General features: G+C 48.1%; 6 protein-coding genes across 6 annotated transcripts; 4 read left to right on the plus strand and 2 right to left on the minus strand.

Annotated features, from left to right (window-relative positions):
* Nucleotides 1–210: 210 nt before the first annotated feature.
* On the plus strand, nt 211–3,138 carry LOC131283081 (retinaldehyde-binding protein 1-like). The gene is made up of 3 exons (XM_058312644.1): nt 211–435; nt 1,592–2,053; nt 2,947–3,138. The coding sequence occupies exons 1-3, from the start codon at nt 211–213 to the stop codon at nt 3,136–3,138; spliced, it is 879 nt and encodes a 292-aa protein (XP_058168627.1).
* A 1,314-nt stretch (nt 3,139–4,452) lies between these two features.
* On the plus strand, nt 4,453–5,751 carry LOC131294973 (clavesin-1-like). Its single transcript, XM_058323031.1, has 3 exons — nt 4,453–4,683; nt 5,035–5,496; nt 5,566–5,751. The coding sequence occupies exons 1-3, from the start codon at nt 4,453–4,455 to the stop codon at nt 5,749–5,751; spliced, it is 879 nt and encodes a 292-aa protein (XP_058179014.1).
* Nucleotides 5,752–7,769: 2,018 nt separating this feature from the next.
* LOC131281282 (clavesin-1-like) lies at nt 7,770–8,763 on the plus strand. The gene is made up of 3 exons (XM_058310558.1): nt 7,770–7,988; nt 8,056–8,517; nt 8,587–8,763. Exons 1-3 carry the CDS (start codon nt 7,770–7,772, stop codon nt 8,761–8,763), a joined length of 858 nt encoding a protein of 285 aa, XP_058166541.1.
* Nucleotides 8,764–9,762: 999 nt separating this feature from the next.
* Nucleotides 9,763–10,754, minus strand: LOC131281371 (retinaldehyde-binding protein 1-like). Its single transcript, XM_058310699.1, has 3 exons — nt 10,536–10,754; nt 10,007–10,468; nt 9,763–9,939 (listed from the first exon to the last, which is right to left on the minus strand). The coding sequence occupies exons 1-3, from the start codon at nt 10,752–10,754 to the stop codon at nt 9,763–9,765; spliced, it is 858 nt and encodes a 285-aa protein (XP_058166682.1).
* Nucleotides 10,755–12,924: 2,170 nt separating this feature from the next.
* Nucleotides 12,925–15,447, plus strand: LOC131281805 (alpha-tocopherol transfer protein-like). The gene is made up of 3 exons (XM_058311159.1): nt 12,925–13,360; nt 14,841–15,296; nt 15,407–15,447. The coding sequence occupies exons 1-3, from the start codon at nt 12,925–12,927 to the stop codon at nt 15,445–15,447; spliced, it is 933 nt and encodes a 310-aa protein (XP_058167142.1).
* Nucleotides 15,448–16,270: 823 nt separating this feature from the next.
* LOC131282052 (retinaldehyde-binding protein 1-like) lies at nt 16,271–17,627 on the minus strand. The gene is made up of 6 exons (XM_058311440.1): nt 17,447–17,627; nt 17,196–17,290; nt 16,982–17,135; nt 16,614–16,918; nt 16,375–16,525; nt 16,271–16,305 (listed from the first exon to the last, which is right to left on the minus strand). Exons 1-6 carry the CDS (start codon nt 17,625–17,627, stop codon nt 16,271–16,273), a joined length of 921 nt encoding a protein of 306 aa, XP_058167423.1.
* Nucleotides 17,628–17,712: the final 85 nt, after the last annotated feature.

The raw sequence follows: 17,712 nt of genomic DNA on the forward strand, positions 1-17,712 counted from the left end.
AACACAAGTGTGCAATAGACTAACGTGGACGATTGCCTACCGATCATCAGTAGCTGATCGATCGTTCTAGCGCTCGGATGGTGCTTCATTCGTAGTGCAATCCCAACGGATTAGTGCAGTGTAGTGTCGACGCCTTCCGAGAGGATCTCCGCACGGATTATCAACCTCTTTTCAACGATCGATATCAGATTCGCGTGAAGTTACCCAAAAATGTCTCTTAAGCCGTTCGATATCGAGGTGGACCCACCAAGCGAGGAGCTGATGGAGATCGCTCGGCGGGAGTTGCGCGAAACGCCTGAAGTTCGGGAAGCTGCCCTGGAGGAACTGCGAGCGCTCCTGAAGGAAGCCAAGGATATGCACTTCAGTGACGAGAAAGAGTTTCTCCTAATTTTCCTCCGTCCGTGTCATTTCTACGCCGAAAGTGCACTAAAAATGGTAAGCCATCGCAAAGCAGAGTAGGCCGGCTTCCGGTCGAACAAAGACGGCGTCAACAGCGTGCACCTGTGACTGTGGCCGGTTTGCGTGTCTGATTGCGTTCGCGTCCCGCGTCTCGAGGAATTGAAAGATGACTCAATGGTTTCTTTCTTTCTTTCGTTCCTTGCAACGGTGTGACTTATCGATAAACAAGGCGACGAACTCGTCGATATAAGTTTGCAGCTCGCTCCAGACGACGCATTGTCACGAACCGGTGTACTATGGACCGACGGTCAAGTGCATTGTGTTACAGTCGGTTTGTGTTTTGTTCATATGTTATCTCCCACCATCCAGACCAGAATCGACAAGTTTTTTTGTTTCGCCTACAAACATGCTTACCAGTACTTGTACATAGAATATATTGCTAATGATCTTAAGCTGGAAACGGAGTTGACAAAAAAGTTACGTTAGTACTCGAACTAGAAGGAAGTGTAATTAACGCTCACGATCATTACCAAATCATTCACGATCATCTCGGTGGTAAGGTGTCCCAAGATCATCTATGACGTCTTTGGTGCTCTTGTCCTCGTCAGCGATAGACTCTTGCTTCACATTGATTATCTTCATCTAGAATATGAAGCCTCTTATTCAAAATTTACAATTTCACAACATTTTTAGCGTGAAACATTTCACGGACCCACTTCCTTTTAGTTAGATGGATAAATCATTTGAACCATTGGAGGTTCCCACAAATTTATGGATAACGGTTATCAACAGCACCGTGGCCTACCGTTAGTCCCTTGTGCCTGTTACGCTATTAAGATAAGAACAGTTGTTCGGTCGGCCCCCCTTTTTTCCGCGAGCCATGAACACTATATGGCTCGTATTGGTCAAGAAACAACCAATGCTAGCCGGAACACCCGGTACTTGAACTTTGATCCCGTGACGTCAAGCCGAATCAGGGAACGATAGGCTCACTTCATATAGACATTCTTTCTGCACTCTTTCGCAGCGACTGCCAACTGATCAATCAAACCAGGCGCGCTCGGTTGTGATGTCACGCCAACATCACACCATCAGCAGATAACAGCGTTGCAGCGTTGGCAGCGCCGTATCATTCGCGCAATTGTGCACTTCATTATCACCCTCTTTTTTACTTTGTTCTCTCCCAAAATAGATGCGTCGAATTGCGGAGTTTAAGCAGTCCAACCACCCACTGCTGCACGCGCTCAAGCCCGAAGAGGAGAAGCTCGCCTTCATCGATCACAACGTGGTGAACGTGCTGACCAACCGGGACCAGAAGGGGCGCCGCGTGCTGCTGGTGAACTGCGGGTCGGCCTGGGACCCGAAGGCGGTCAGCTCCGAACAACTGTTCCGGCTGTTCTTCCTGATCCATCTCGTCGCCCAGCTCGAGCCGGCCACACAGATCAACGGCATCGTGGTGGTGCTGGACTTCGACGGCCTCTCCCTGAAGCAGGTTAAAGCGCTGTCGCCCTCCTTCTCCCGGCGGCTGATAACCTTCATCCAGGACGCGATGCCGCTGCGCCTAAAGGAGGTGCACATCCTCAAGCAGCCGTACATCTTCAACATGGTGTGGGCACTCTTCAAGCCATTCATCCGCGAGAAGCTCAAGAGTCGCGTAAGTTTGTCCTTCACGCTTTGACCCCGAAAAAACGAAAACAGACCATATGGGTGGAAGTCGTTATCAACCAGAAATATACTCCAGGTCACAACGGCCGCGACTCCTGCGCGGAGGGCTCCCGGTTTGTTGGTAAACAACAGCTGGACGGAGCACTCCGTTCCTCCGTTTCTTTTTGCGTTCCAAATTTAGTACCACTGCTGCCTCGAAAACAAGCTGCGTAATCGTTTCACTCGGTTGTTTATGATCGCATTTCTTCTCTCGCCCGCCCGGGGGTTCTCTCAGATCTTCTTCCACGGGATGGACATGCGGAAGCTGCACAAACACATCGATCCGTGCGATCTGCCGGCAAACTACGGTGGCGAAAGGCCGTCGCTCAACTACGGTGGCCGGGAGTGGTATCCTTGCGTGTACAACTACATCGATCACATCAACCAGTGGAACACGTTCGGATACCTAGCGAATCGTGAAGAATAGCGATCCAAGCGGTTGGATCCGAGAAACCCTCCGAATACATTCGAATATTATTAGGATAGATAGGATTTGCTCGAGGATATGTTTTCTTCTCCTCGATTTCGTTTTAAGGAATCATGTAGAGCGCACTAAAGATCATTGCTTTGTAAGACTCCGGTGGAACAGCAAGGTTAGTATTTTGTGTCCTCCGTGTTCCCTGTGTCGTCACCGTGTTTCGTTGTGTATACGTGCATGTGCATGCTCAATTGGTGTCCTGCCTGTGTTGTGTCTCACAAAGAAGTTCCAAATTTGCCATCTCCATTCACTTATCAGCTTCGTACAGCTAATCAGTATTACAAACCTAAGTTTCCCCCGATCATTGAACTGATCAGGCTTCACTGATTCCATTTTTTCCTTTCGTTCACACCCACCCACCGTAGATCTACTTCCATGGCAACGATCTGGCAAAGTTCCACCAGTTCATCAGCATCGACAAGCTGCCGGCGGACTTTGGAGGCAACCTTCCGGCGATCGACTACACCGGGCTCGATTGGTATCCGTGTGTGGCAGCGCAGATCGAACACATCGAGAAGTACCAACGGTGCGGATTCGTCGACGACAAGAAGGGCTAGAAATCGAAAGGAATCGTTGGGGGTAGCGTTTCGTAAATCATCTGCTTAGCTCAAGGTTCATTTATACTTACGGGTAATTGTGTTAAGGGTGAGACTTGAGAAATATGGAATAAACAGCGATATTTTTTCCTATAGTCATTTGTTTACAAACACTGTCTTTCGCTCTGTAAATTAACGCCATAGTTTGAACGCATCCATCAAGATTAAAGGGGAGCTCAATCGTCTCAATAAATTAATTTCCGTTTTACAAACAGGTCCCGAAAACATTTGACCGATAAGCGTAACGCGTTTGGGGCATTTAAAATAGTTCATTGCCAAACCGAACCATACTCGAACAATCCGCAATTGAGGCTGCGATGAAAATGTGCCTCATTTTCGTTGCAACACCCTGTTCCGGTGACGTCAGTAGTTTGGTGAAGAAACTAATCCCCGAAATCATTACAAAAACCTGCGAATAAACGAACAAATCGCAGGAAGTCATCGTCTCGTTTCGTGCAAGTCTTGGTTAATCAAAGGCCACCAAAGGCGGGCCAGATAAGAAATAACTCCGCCCGGGGGTGAAGAAACACCTTCCCCCGGTGCTATCAGCTGTTTGTGTGACACGTTCTACCATTTGCTGTGAAGGATGTACCATGGCGGGTTTGTACAATGTTTAGCAAAGTTTTGTAAGGGAAATGAACTACTGATGAATTTGATTACTGCTGATAGCTCAAGCTTTAACGGCAGTGTCTGATTCTTCGTTAGTTGTAGACAACATGTCATAGGATTGAAGAACTTTAAAATTTAAAGACCCACTAAAACCACGAGAAGAGCACAAAGCTACAACACTGACCACTTCACACGCCACGAATCAGTTCCATCGTCTGCGCCTACGGGAGCCTCCGGTTATCAGCGCAGTATAGACGTAGAGTGAAGGAGCCACCGTGCCGCGATTTTTTGCGGCCGATGTATGTTTATGTGTGGGTGCACTCAAGCAGGTGGTAAGGTTTGTCCGGGGGGGAATTGGTTGGAAGCTCACCGTAGGCATAGACAAAAACACGCGAAACACCAAAAACAGCAAATCGTCATTGGGTGGAGGAGGAAAGCGGAAACGGGGTGGAGGAATGCGCGTGCGATTTGTTGTAATCGATGAGCCGTCCGCGGCGTTGCGCCAGTTGAGTTTCGGACGCACCACGAAACGGTTTAGGTTTCACTTTTTTCGGTCAGTTCTTCGCTTCGAGGCTCGAGCCGTGTGTGTGTGTGTGACGAGGGTTAGTTGCCTCTGGTGTTCGAAAAGAAGAAGGACCGTAGAAGAAGTATCCCCCAGTAACAGCCATGAAGACCGCCCAACCACCGTTCGACATCGTTACGGAGCCTCCGACGGCGGAGCTGCTCGAAGTGTCCCGGCGGGAGTTGCGCGAAACGCCGGAAGTGCGCGAATCGGCCATCTTGCGATTGCGTCAGATGCTGCACAGCGCGACTGACCTCAACTACGCCGATGACGACGACTTCCTGCTCATCTTCTTGCGCCCGTGCCATTTCTACCCCGAGAGTGCCCTCAAAATGGTGAGTAAACCTTCCCTTTCGTCGCAAACAGCGGCATAAGGGCTCGCTGCAGTTCATAAGTAACGTGATCCTTCGCGGAATCGTGCCCATTCATCAGTTTTACTGACAGGCGAGTTTCCTATCGTTGTTCTTGGCGGTTTAAAATTCACGACATTTTGCAAACGACGGTACCGAATGTTCCGATAGGCTGTTGGAGGAAGTAATAAGATAAGAGAGGCTCCAGGCACCCAGTCAAGGCGGGTTGCAATTCTTATCGAATGGATCGTATGACTGCATACGGACGGTTATCGAGTCAAAAAATCAACTAATAAGGTATTGTTCTCCTCCACCCCGGCCCCCGAAATTCCATAGATGCGACGTATTGCCGACTTCAAAAAGAATAACTTCCCCCTGATGCACAACCTATCGCCTGAGGATGAGAAGGTCTCCTTCCTGGACCACAAGATCGTGAATGTGTTGACGAACCGCGATTCGAAGGGGCGTCGGATATTGATCGTGAGCTGCGGCGCGGTTTGGGACCCGAAAGCGGTCACCGCCGACAAGCTGTTCCGGATGTTCTATCTGGTGCATCTCGTGGCTCAGCTGGAGGCGGCTACACAGATCAACGGAGTCGTTATTGTAATGGACTTCGAGGGCCTTTCGCTGAAGCAGGTGCGCGGTCTGTCGCCTTCCTTTTCCAAGCTGCTGTTGACGTTCCTGCAGGAGGCGGTTCCGCTGCGCATGAAGGAGTTTCACATCCTTAAGCAGCCGTACATCTTCAACATGGTGTGGACTCTATTCAAGCCGTTCATCGGTGATAAGCTCAAGAAGCGGGTAAGTACGAACAGAGGGAGGAGTATTTGTGTTACAGACGAATTTCTAATATCCACCTTATGTCGATAGCTGTACTTCCATGGAAACGACATGAAGAAGCTGCACAAGCACATCGACCCCGCGGACCTGCCGAAGAACTACGGAGGTACTAGGCCTGCACTGGACTACAGCTCGCGTGACTGGTATCCGTGCATCGAGAAGTACACCGAGCACATCCACAACTGGAACAACTACGGATACGCGGCCGGCCCCTAGATCTTACCACCGGGTGGTATCAAAAGTCTTCTGCCAAAGACAGGCCAAAAACTACTTACGCAGACATTAGCCATAAGCGATAGGAGGTTAGGAGGGAGAGGAATGGGGAATGATAGCGCGTCGTTCGTTGATAAGTTGGTCCAACTGGAGACCTAACACTCCTCTAAAACGCTCCGCACCGGGTACGAAGTTCGAGTGCCCCCGACCGGGTGATTAAGTCGATCGGGTCGATGATAAGCAATTGCGACAATAGCAGCATGCGCGACGAATGACGTCGCGACAAACAACCTGCCAAACGATAAGGAGGCTCGTTCGCCTGCTTGGGATGCTGATCCAAGGACGAACGGCCACCGTTATTTTCGCTCGTAACGAGCACCACGGGATCAAACGGAACACTTTACGTTTAGAGATTAGACGGTATGCGCGTGGGATTAGACATAAGCTAGGGTGCCATTAATACGAGGCCACGTGTGAAGGACAGTTTTGGCCAACGGGCACCGACGGCATCGAGCAAATCTTTTTCCACGCATATGCGTACTGATTTAGATTATTTTCATAGCTATAAATTGAATAAATTGGTTTTTATTGTACGCCGTGAGTTTCCGATTTATTTGCCCGATAATGGGACGATTATGTGGGATTAGTTTGGAATTCATATCGATAAGACGTTACGATAAGGGAAGGGAATTCGTCATAGGATTTTCCGGTAGGGTCAAGATGCCATTATTACAAGTGATTTGATTTGTCATGCACATCATCATCATCAACGTCATCATCAGGTACTACTTAAGCTTGTGTAAGATTATTAATTTATTAATAGCTTGCCGGAAAAGACACTCATATTTTTTTCACTTTATTTTACAAGGTTGGTAATGCTATTTGGTATTTTATTTATTTATAGATATACCAACCCCTGACAATCTCTCCCCTAAAAGTATGCAATACACCTCACACGTTCGAGTAGTTTTAAAATTTGCTCATCAACCGCCATCAAGTTACGCAACACCACTGTTAGATGCAGTTTGGTTCCACCGTGGTGAACCGCAGGTGATTGATATTGTTTACCCTGCAAGCCATTAACCCAGCCCAGTTTGCAAACAAGAATGGCAAGAATTTGCGCTGATGAAGCAAAAATCAATGGTAAACACTCTCCTCCGTTGGGTATGCTTATTTTGCTTGGTTTGTGTAATGTGATCGGTGCGATTCGAATTTTCTACTTCACGGCTGCGAACCGAATTTCTGTTCTTAAAATAACTCCTAACATTTCGATGGAGGCCAATATTACGGTTGTTATTTGAGTGTCAAAGTCACAAAACTATCGATTGTTATCAGCTTCGAAAGGCGCTTAATGTCGACCCCTAACGGAAGCACTTGTCGGGTTCCCCTGCGCTGGAGCAAAGTTGATCGCGCGTAGTCAAAGTCCAGCCGAGCGTCACGTATTGCGTTTCACCACCACCGTCCGCCCCGAAACGCAGAACAACAGAATCTTGTCACAACCCCTAAAACGACGTCGACCCGACTCTTGATGATAAGGCTCGCTCATCGATTCGAACCGAGTTTCGTTTATCAATCGTAAGAAGCTCGTTCGCTCACTCATTTTTCTTCCAGGTTTCAACGATGCGGTCGCTCGCTAGTGTTTGGATTATGGGAATCCAATCGGAACCACCATTCTTTCCACCAGCAGCCCTCCTCTCTGATCTTCCGCAAAGTTCATTCGCGTTTATCAGCGCGCTGCCGCCGGCACCTTGCGCCGGGAATTGAAAAGTGACCAAACAATGTGGACTCCTCGAGGGAGAGAGAGAGTCGCCAGTCCAGTCTAATCAAACCAAACGCCAATGCGAGGGTATCAGCACCAAAGGACGCGTACATAAACAGCGACGCTTGGCGACTGATAACGACGAACCACGACACAACTTACAAACTGGGTGTCTTCGACGGGGTTGCAGTGTTTTACTGATCATCGGCGTGGACGGAGTGTACTGGACCAAGGCACTGGACCAAGGCATAAGGAATTGACAATGGGATCGTTTGAGTTGGAAACCGCACCACCTAGTGCTGAACTCCTCGAAGTGGCTCGAGAGGAACTTCGCGAAACTCCGGAAGTTCGCCAGGCGGCCGTTGAGGAGCTGCGCAAGTTGCTGCTGGCCGCCACCGATCTCAACTTCCCGGACGATGAGGAATTCCTTATCATCTTCCTCCGGCCGACCAAGTTCTATGCAGAGAGTGCCCTGAAGTTGGTAAGACGAAAGCCTACTATCTCCTGATTGACCTTTGCTTATGCGGATTCACGTCCAATATCTCCAGATGCGTAACATTGCCGAGTTCAACAAGACCTACAAAGAGACGCTGTTTAACCTGATGCCGACCGATGTGATGAACGTGTTCATCGAGCACAACATTATCAACATCCTGACGAACCGCGACCAGAAGGGGCGCCGTATGATGGTCGTCAATATGGGCGAAACGTGGGATCCTAAGGCTGTGTCGGAGGAGCATATCTTCCGCGTGCTGTACACGATCCACAAGCTGGCCGTGCTCGAGCCGGCCACACAGATCAACGGAGTGGTTGTGATCTACGACTTCAAGGGCATGGGCATGAAGCACGTCCGCTCGATGTCCCCCAGTGGTGCCAAGCGTCTCCTGACCTTCATCCAGGAGGCAAGCCCACTCCGAGTCAAGGGCATCCATTTTATCAACCAGCCCATGCTGTTCAGCATGGTGTGGTCGCTGTTCAAGCCATTTGTCCAGGATAAGCTCAACAAGCGTGTAAGTAATAGCGGTTCTTCCAATCCGATCAAAGGCAGAGAATTTGACGATTCCTTTTCTTGTATGTAGATGTTCTTCCACGGTGATAAGATGGCCAAACTGCACGAGCACGTCCACAAGGAGTACCTTCCGTCAAATTACGGCGGAACTCTACCCGCGCTGGACTACGGTGGCAAGGACTGGTATCCGGTCGCCGAGCAGCACCTCGATTTCATCAAGAAGTGGAACACGTGCGGTTTCAAGTAAATTGATTCCAAACCCCCCTCACAAGGAAGCTCTGGAGATGGCCCGAAACCAGTGAAACAAGCAATCCCCAAAGTCAGATCCAGCTTTCCTTCTTCCTCGAGTGGAGAGAAGCAAGCGTAAGTTCACAGCCTAAACCGTTATCAATCGGTCATTGCCGGCGAATCCATCAAACGCTCAGTTACTTTCTTATCATGCATGCGGGATGGTGGTAGTAAAGGTTGGATTGGTTGTTGTTAGATGGAGTTCAAGTTCCCCTCTCGTCACCTTTCTTCGCTGGTTCGGGTTTTATTTGGGCCATCTTCCGGAGACAAGTCACCGTTGTTCGATGTAACTAACCGTTCCAAAAATAAGACTCGATTATTACTACGTCATTTTTGTGCAATCGTTCTGTATTTGTTACCAATTGTTTTTAATACGAAAATAAACATGATTCAAACCAACAAATCTATTATCTTTTCAATCTGTAACAAATGTAATTAAACAAGTAGGCGACCTAAAAATATCAATCGATCGGAATCATGCTACTTTTAATCAAATAAATCAAATTATCTACGGCTACTATGACTAGACGACAAATAATCAAAGAAAATTGATGCAGTAAAGGTTTAGGTTGCTTTCAATCGAGCAAAACCACTTCTTATCCTCCTGCTATAAATTCGACGCTGAAATCTATCTCGCTCAAAGTGTTGATAATGATTAGGTCGACCCAAGCTGAGCCGCCCCCGAAGCAAACTTCGACTAATCTTATCGGTTTTGCCGGTTGATGAAGATTTTCTCGATCTCCTGTGCAAAGTTCATCTGCGATACGGCTGGCAAGTTTCGGGCTTTTGTTTCTAACGCGAGTCGGAACTCTCGAGACGAAGGAACAACAATACAGTACGGGTTTAGGATTGTAATTTGGTCATGTTTGCGCAAAGAGGTTGTTTTTGCAAAACGAAAAATGCAATGATACACGAAAGTACGATAGAATGAAAGCGAACGGTTTTCGAAAATGGTAGCTTATTTGAATCCACACGTGTTCCATTTCTTGATGAACTCGATGTGCTTTTCCGCCGCCGGGTACCAGTCCTTGCCACCGTAGTTGAGCGCCGGCAGGGATCCTCCGTAGTTCGCCGGAAGGAAGTCCTTGTGGACGTGCTCGTGCAGCTTGGCCATCTTTTCTCCGTGGAAGAACATCTGTGGAAAGGGAAAATGTGCTAGAGAGAGCCTCGTAACATCGACGTGCCAAGGGGATGGCACTTACACGCTTGTTGAGCTTCTCCTTGACGAAGGGCTTGAACAGCGACCACACCATGTTGAAGATCATCGGCTCGTTGACGAAGTGCACCGCCTTCATGCGCAACGGGCAAGCCTCCTGGATGAAGGTGAGCAGTCGCTTGGCACCACTCGTCGACATCGCCTTCACGTGACCCATGCCCATACCCTTGAAGTCGTAGATCACAACCGCGCCGTTGATCTGCGTGGCTGCTTCGAGCACGGCCAGCTTCTGGATGGTGTAGAGCGCCCGGAAGATCTGGTCCTCGGTAACGACCTTCGTGTTCCACGCCTCACCCATATGCACCACCATCAAGCGACGGCCCTTCTGGTCACGGTTGGTGAAGATGTTGATCAGCCCGTGATCCACGAACACATCCTTCACGTCGCTCGGCATCAGGTTGTGCAGCAGCTCCTTGTAGTTCTTGTTGAACTCGGCCACATTGCGCATCTACACGGGAAACAGGCCAACAACTTAGTCTCGGGAATTGCTCCAGAACGACCACCTCTCCACTTACCAGCTTGAGAGCGCTCTCGGGGTAAAACTTGGTCGGACGGAGGTAGATCAGCAGGAAGTCATCGTCGTCCGGGAAGCTCAGATCGCTAGCTTTCAGCAGCTTGCGCAGCTCCTCGATGGCCGCAGCGCGTACCTCCGGCGTCTCACGGAGCTCCTCCTTGGCTACCGCCAGCAACTCAGCGCTTGGCGCCGACGTGTCGATATCGAACGGACCAGACATGATGTTCCAATCAACAAAACCACAAGCAAACCGTCGAATCGATGTCCAAATCGGATTGACCGGCAACGGAGTAGAACCGCTTGACCGGCCGCCTCGATTTAAGTACTCGAAATCGGGATCGGGTCGCTTATCGGAACGATGGATTAAGCGATACGATGCACCTTGCAGGTCCGATTCGCGATTAAAGCACGGTCATTTGTTTGTTTCTGCACCCCCCGCAGGGGGGAAATTCTGCACCCATCTTGAGCTCCCAGCTCTTATCGAGCGGCTTTACGTAACGAATGTTTTGAACGAAATCACCGAGCACTGATATGGCCGGGAGTGAGTCTTCAATTTTTCGGGCCTGTATCGAAGGAGAGCAACCTTTGTTCGTGGGGAATTAGATTTCGACCTCATGAGTTGACCTACGTGAGAAAATGATGACCAAATCATAAAATGAGACACTGTGAAATCTCTTATGAAATGTTATTTAAAACCACATTTTTAAACATCATAAATCCAAGCAACCAACGTCAAAAAAAGTATAGTTGCCCTCACACTATTGAAGCTAAATTACCATAAAACGTGTCAAGAGGCATGATCGTAATTCACAGTTTGATCTTAATCTCTTCTAGTGAGAATCATGAGGTGCACGTTGATATTACATAGAAGCTGTAATTATTATTCACGCTATAGCCTGCAGTAAAACGGAAAAGAGTAGCGTGATGTTCATGGTTGTTCACTCATTTTGGTTCGTTATGGCATTACAATTTGTTGGAAGCTTTAATACATAAGAAATTTGGTTTGTTTTTATCTCTGAATGTGAAACCCCTGATATGGATTAATAATGTTGAGATCAAGATATGAACAAGAGATTTGGTACTTGGTGTTATTATTGCAATAATACAAACTTTGCTAACGCATTATCTTCCCATTGTGCGATGAAGAAACTTTCAAACATCCTTTGTATGAAAGATCACTGCAGTATTCGCACATGGTCACTACATTCTCCAATTTGCGCTACATGCAGGGACCGACGCCCTTCTTCTCTTCGGGAACAGGTGGAACCTGTCGTGTGGAAAAATACACCCTCAACCTTCTCAGGTGTGATTTTCCAACCACTGACCCCAAACCGGCTCCCCAGGGGTGGATAAATGTACAAAATACCACCATGCTCAAAGGTTCCTCGCTTGCGCCGGTGCAGCAGTCTTTCGATCATTGCCCACTAGCCTTGTGGCAATGATCGGTACAATTCAAAAAATAAACATACTATGCTACGAACACACGTGCAACTTGATCGGTGGATTGATGGATCAACCGCCAACGTCTTAAGAAGCCAGAATCGGCGAAAAGGTCAGCTCGCAACAAATGGCGAACAACTCGCGGAAACGATCATCCACCGCCCAACGACACCAACACCACTACCACCAGCACCAAACACTATTGGGGGATGAGGCGATCCGAGATCCCATCACAATGTAAAGTGGCGGGGGGAGTGTCGGTTTTGTTTCCACACCACACGACGACAACGATCGCGCGCCCGCTGCCAGAACGATCCCACGAAAATCTATAAAGCGTTGGACGCGCGGCTCGGAAACTTTTATTCACCGCTGGGACGCCATTCGGAAAAGATCGTGCTGATCAAACGGCTTGTTCGTGGGAAACGTTAAGCATTGCGCAATAGACTACCTAAACTACCGTGCGTTTCGTGTACCGACCGTGAGTCCGTGAACCGCGTCCGTTCCTTCTCTTCGACGGCCAAGTGGAAGTGGGTCGCGACTGTAGTGAGTTTTTTCTTCCGCACACGCACCAAACTACTGCTGCTATCTGTAGAAAATCGAGCAAAAAAACTAAACACCACACCACAGGGTTAAGTGAAACGAAATAATCACGCCAACGGGCCCAAGGTCGTCGGGTTCGAGCATTACCACCGTCCGTCTGTTTGTTTTTCCGTTTCACATCCCGCCCGAAAGTGGCTAATTGGTTGGCTGTTGTGCTGCGGTACGCACCCTGCACTTGAGAGCGTCGGTAGAAAGTGAAAAGCCTTCAAATTATCATACGACCGGGTGGGAAACTGAAGGCTAAAAGTGGTAGAAAACGCTCAAGCAGTCGTCAGTTGGGTGATCGAAGTGATACGTTACAGGTTGTTGTTCCCATCGTAAAGTGAAAGAAAATTCGCAATCGTGAAAAAATGTCGATCAAATACAATGAGAAAAACTTTCCCTACATCGACCTCGGCAAGGGGTACATCATCTACCTCCAGGATGAGGACTACACGGACGAGCGGTGGGTGCTGAAGGCGGAACAGGAGCTCCACGAGACGCCGGAAAACCAGGCCCGGGCGCTGGAACAGCTGCGCGAACTTCTGCGTGGTGAGAAGAAGCTCACCGTTCCGCTGGAGGATGAAAAGTTTCTGCTCAAGTTTCTGCGCCCGCTGGCGTACGACGTCCAGAAGGCGTTCGACTGCATCCGCCACACGTTCCTGATGAAGAAGAACTACGGCAAGGACTACTACGATGGGCGCATCAAGCCGTCGCACATCCGCCACATCTACGACTCCGGCATGGTGACCTTCCTGCCGATGCGTGACGACGACGGATGCGGCATTTGCATAACGCAGCTCGGGCGTGAGTATTCGACCATCCCCCCCTTATAAATCTACGTGTATCGGCTCCACTTCCGACTGAGAAAAGGCCTCTTAGGGGCTGGGAAAGAAAAACCCCAAGAGGGTCAGTGACTCTATGCGTTCCATGTTATTAGAACTTTGAACACAATCGTTCTTGAGATAACATGCAAGAATTTTCTCGAAATTCTCTCCACCCGAAACCTGTTTCGGTTTCTAGTGCTAATCATTTCCAACGATGTGTTTGTGGTTCCTATTAACCGGAACATTCCATCATACGATGCATGTATTGGACACTCCAAACTCGTTTCGGTTTCCAAAATACCTATAATTCCAATAACATGACGTCAATTCAATAACCTCTCCAGGTTTATTGCACATAAGGTTCCTCATCGAGAAACATCATTATGACTCTTTTTTTAGAAACGAAAAAATTGTATAAGAGACAGTGTACACTGCACAATCATTATTTTCTATTGATGAAATGCAGTTTACCAAACGAAGCAAATAGCATCCACCAACAAATGGCAGCTTTCGTCACCTGCCATTTTTGCAAAAGAGATCGCATCTAGAGCTTTGTTTGCTTTTGATGTGTTGTGAATTTATTCCCACGGGGTTGTGAAAACTACTACCTGTATGTAAGTTCTGATTTTTGAAAGTCATGTTGTCATGATTAAAGAATAATATTGTATTAAGTGTGTGCTCGTTTATCCGCGTTATTTAAAGTAGCAGTTATCAGTTATTTTAAAGTAGGTTGGTCTTCATTATCTCCAGGGTCGCGATCTTGACCCTATTTATAGGCTCTCCGGAACCATCTGGTCTTGGGAAGCGGCTTGGGAAAACCTACTTGGCCGAGACCAACGCAGATAAACTGTAGCCCTGCAGCAAGAGCTGTACTCACTTTCGTTGGAACTCTGTGACGCATCGAAACCGGTCGCTTGCAATGCGATCGGACGTCAACCATCAATCGTGGAATATTCCCATCGCTTTGGTTGGACTTGGAATCGTTCCAACTGGAGCTAACCATAAAACCATTTAGATCTAAATTCAATGAATAATTCTTTTGATCTACGTACAATAAACGGTGAGAGTCATAACCGTATAACGTGGTGGCTTTATGACGCAACGGTCTAGGTCTCGTCGCTTCCGCGCGAAAGGGAAGCTCTTCGTCCGGCTAATGGTTTCGATTAGAGCCGACTTTAACCTTCACGGATTGTTACACTTTCCAAAAAAACAAAACACTTCCTGGGACACCAACCATGAGCGGCTGGTGTGCATTAAGTTGATCACACAAATGTTATGACTTTTGCAAATGAAGAAGATCCGCCATCCATCAACAAACATACAAACACAGGTATACGTGGTGTTTATTCGGATGAAGTTTCCATTAACGTTTCGGCTTGCCTTTGATTTGTTTGGTGGTTCAAATTTGAATTGTTGATTGCAATATTGTTTGCTTCGTTTCGACTCTACCTTTCCGGCAGGCAAATGGAACACCTCAAAGATCTCGATGTATGACGTGGTGGCGCTGTTTCGCATCAACATCGAGGCCTCGCTGATGGATCCCCTGGTGCAGCTAAACGGTATCCGGATCATCTTCGACTTTGACGGCATCTCGATGTCGCACGTGGCCCAGGCGTCCCCGAAGCACGCGATGGTGAGCCTCCAGTGGATCCAGAAGTGCTGCCCGCTGCCCCTGAAGAGCATCCACATCGTGAACAACTCGATGCTGTTCAACGTGATGTTCACCATCTTCAAGCCGTTCATCTCGAAGGAGCTGCGGGACAAGATGTACTTCCACAACCGCGACTGGAGTTCGCTGACCAAAACCATCAGTCCCAAGTGTCTGCCGCCGGCGTACGGTGGCACGCTGGACGCGCCCGAATGCGAAGGTCAGCTGCTCGGTGACTTCATGCAGCTGTACGACAAGCACTACGAAGGTGAGTGTCAGACGCCGGTCCGAAACCGGTTCTCACTGCTCTCCCAGAGCCCGCTGACTAACGCCATGCCCTTCTCTTTCTGTTCTGTTTTTGGGGCCACAACATCGCAGCCTTGGACGCCTTCGGTTACGACGAGACCAATGCCAACTGAGAGAGCCCCGTGTCACACTTGCTTGCGAGGTGCCCTACATGCTTGCGAACGGCGACTACCGGCGACTGCGACGGCCGGACGCTGTCAATCTGTGATCTATGCCGGTTTGAGGACCACTTCGGGCCATCAGGATGACGAGAGCCCCTTAACGGACTGCAGGCAGGTTTGCTTTGCAAATGCGCACGACGCACCTAAGGCTCCTTCCTCCCGTGTGCCTTAGCGTAAGTAGGATAGTGGAAGGATTGGTACGTTGTGATAATAGAACCTCCAGCACAAAACCGATAAAGTTACATTATCGCCTGCACCACGTCGCCGGAGCCAGGCCAGGTGAACAAATAAATTAACATCCGACATTGAAACGTGAGCTGCGTGCTGCGGCTTCCACCGTTCTGTCATCATTCCTCATGGGCGGCAAGAGGTTCCTGTGCTCTGGGGGGGTATTTTACGATTTCGTTTCGGTTACGTGAGGTTATGTTTAATGCTTCAACGCTGTGTTGTTGAGGTTGATGCAAACATTCACGGAGCTAAACAAATTCCTGACTACTTGTTAATCAAAAGTTTACTTTTAGGTTCATTAAGTAATCAATTCCAGGGCATCAGACGCAATATTAAACATAACCTAGAAACAAAAACAAATGATAAGATAAAGATAATAATGGGTGTAAAATTGCGAAAACTTTTATGAGCTTTTATTTATATCAAATGGTATGGTATCCTTTATTTAAGATCTTCTTTTAAAATGTCTAAACTTAAGATAAGAGTGTGTATCAATAAATGAATGATTTTATCAAACGTCATGGCTTTGCTCTTCACTATCTTCTCTTTAAGAGTCCTGAACATATCCGTACTTATCTTCTTCTGCAAAAGAGAATAATTGAACCGAATGTTATTTGATTAGCACTGCATTGAACCCACCCACCCACGTACCATCCAATTTGTCCTTATAGCAATCCAACAACTGCCCGACGACCGCTCCTTCGTATTCTGGAAGCTCGTAGGTTCCGCCAAGAAACGAGGGCAGACAGCTTGCGTCGATGTGTTCGTGAAGCGACTTCAAATCGACGCCGTGAAGAAATATCTTAAAAGGAAATGGAAACAAGATGCACCGATCGTCATTCAATCAGCTGCATATTTAATTCGTGCTCTTCGTGGACCTCCGCTCTTACCCGTTGGCTCCACTTCTTGCCGAGGAAGGGTTTGAATATTTTAAACATGATATTGAACATCCGAGCGTTGTTCACGATGTGAATACCTTTGATGCGATAGGGAGAGTTCTTCTGACCGTGGTCAACGATCGTCTTGACGAACTTTGGAGGAAACTGGCCGATGTGCGAGAGCGACAGTTTGTCGAAGTTAATGATGAAAACAATTCCATGCAGTTGCGTTCGGGGTTCCCGTCCGATCGCTTCCATCAGCATGTTGGTTGCACGAATCACTTCCAACGAGGGTACTTTCGAGCAGTTCCATTTGGCTATTTATAAACGGTATAACGACGTTAATTGAAGTACTCTGTAGCGATTCTAACCTACTTTACCTCCCATCTCCATGAAGACAATGCGACGACCATGCTGATCGTGTTTTGGAAGAATCTGCACGACTCGATCCTCGAGTGCATTCCGGATCGATTCTGTTGACAAGCGGTCTAGGATAAAGTTTTCCCTAGATTTCATTTTATAGAATGCTTTCATCTGAAATAGAAGTGATGTTTGGTAAAGTGTATGCTTTGTGCATATGATCCCATTCCTCACCATCTCAAAGGCACTGTCGGAGTAATACTTTTTCGGTCGCAAAAACCGAACCAAGAGGGATTCATTTTCCAACGGCAAGTGCAGCCCTTTTTCCTCTGCAATTTGAAAACGGCACAAACGAAATAAATCAGCTGTTCAAACACCACTTTCAGCGATGCTAGCACCACCGTCACAACCACACGTAAAACGACGCCCGGAGTAGATCGGTTCGATGAACTTGACACCTACTCGCGGTAGCACGTACAACTTACGCCGAATCAGCTCGCGAAGCTCCTGAATGGCCGCGGACACAACCTCCGGCGTTTCGCGCAGCTCTTTGGCGGCCGTTTGTTTGGCCGATTCGTCGGTGTACTCTTCCTGATCGAACGATATCACGACTCCGTTGCCAAAATCGACACATGGTGGTTTTAGTTCGTCCAAACGTAGCGCCATAGTGGAAGTCGTCCTGAGGCGGAGATGTTCTTCAATAGCCTGTTGAATGAAAACTAACAGAAAAGAAACGGAATGGAAGACTTCA

The sequence above is a fragment of the Anopheles ziemanni genome, chromosome 2 (genome assembly GCF_943734765.1).
Source record: "Anopheles ziemanni chromosome 2, idAnoZiCoDA_A2_x.2, whole genome shotgun sequence".
NCBI classification, from domain to species: Eukaryota; Metazoa; Arthropoda; class Insecta; order Diptera; family Culicidae; genus Anopheles; species Anopheles ziemanni.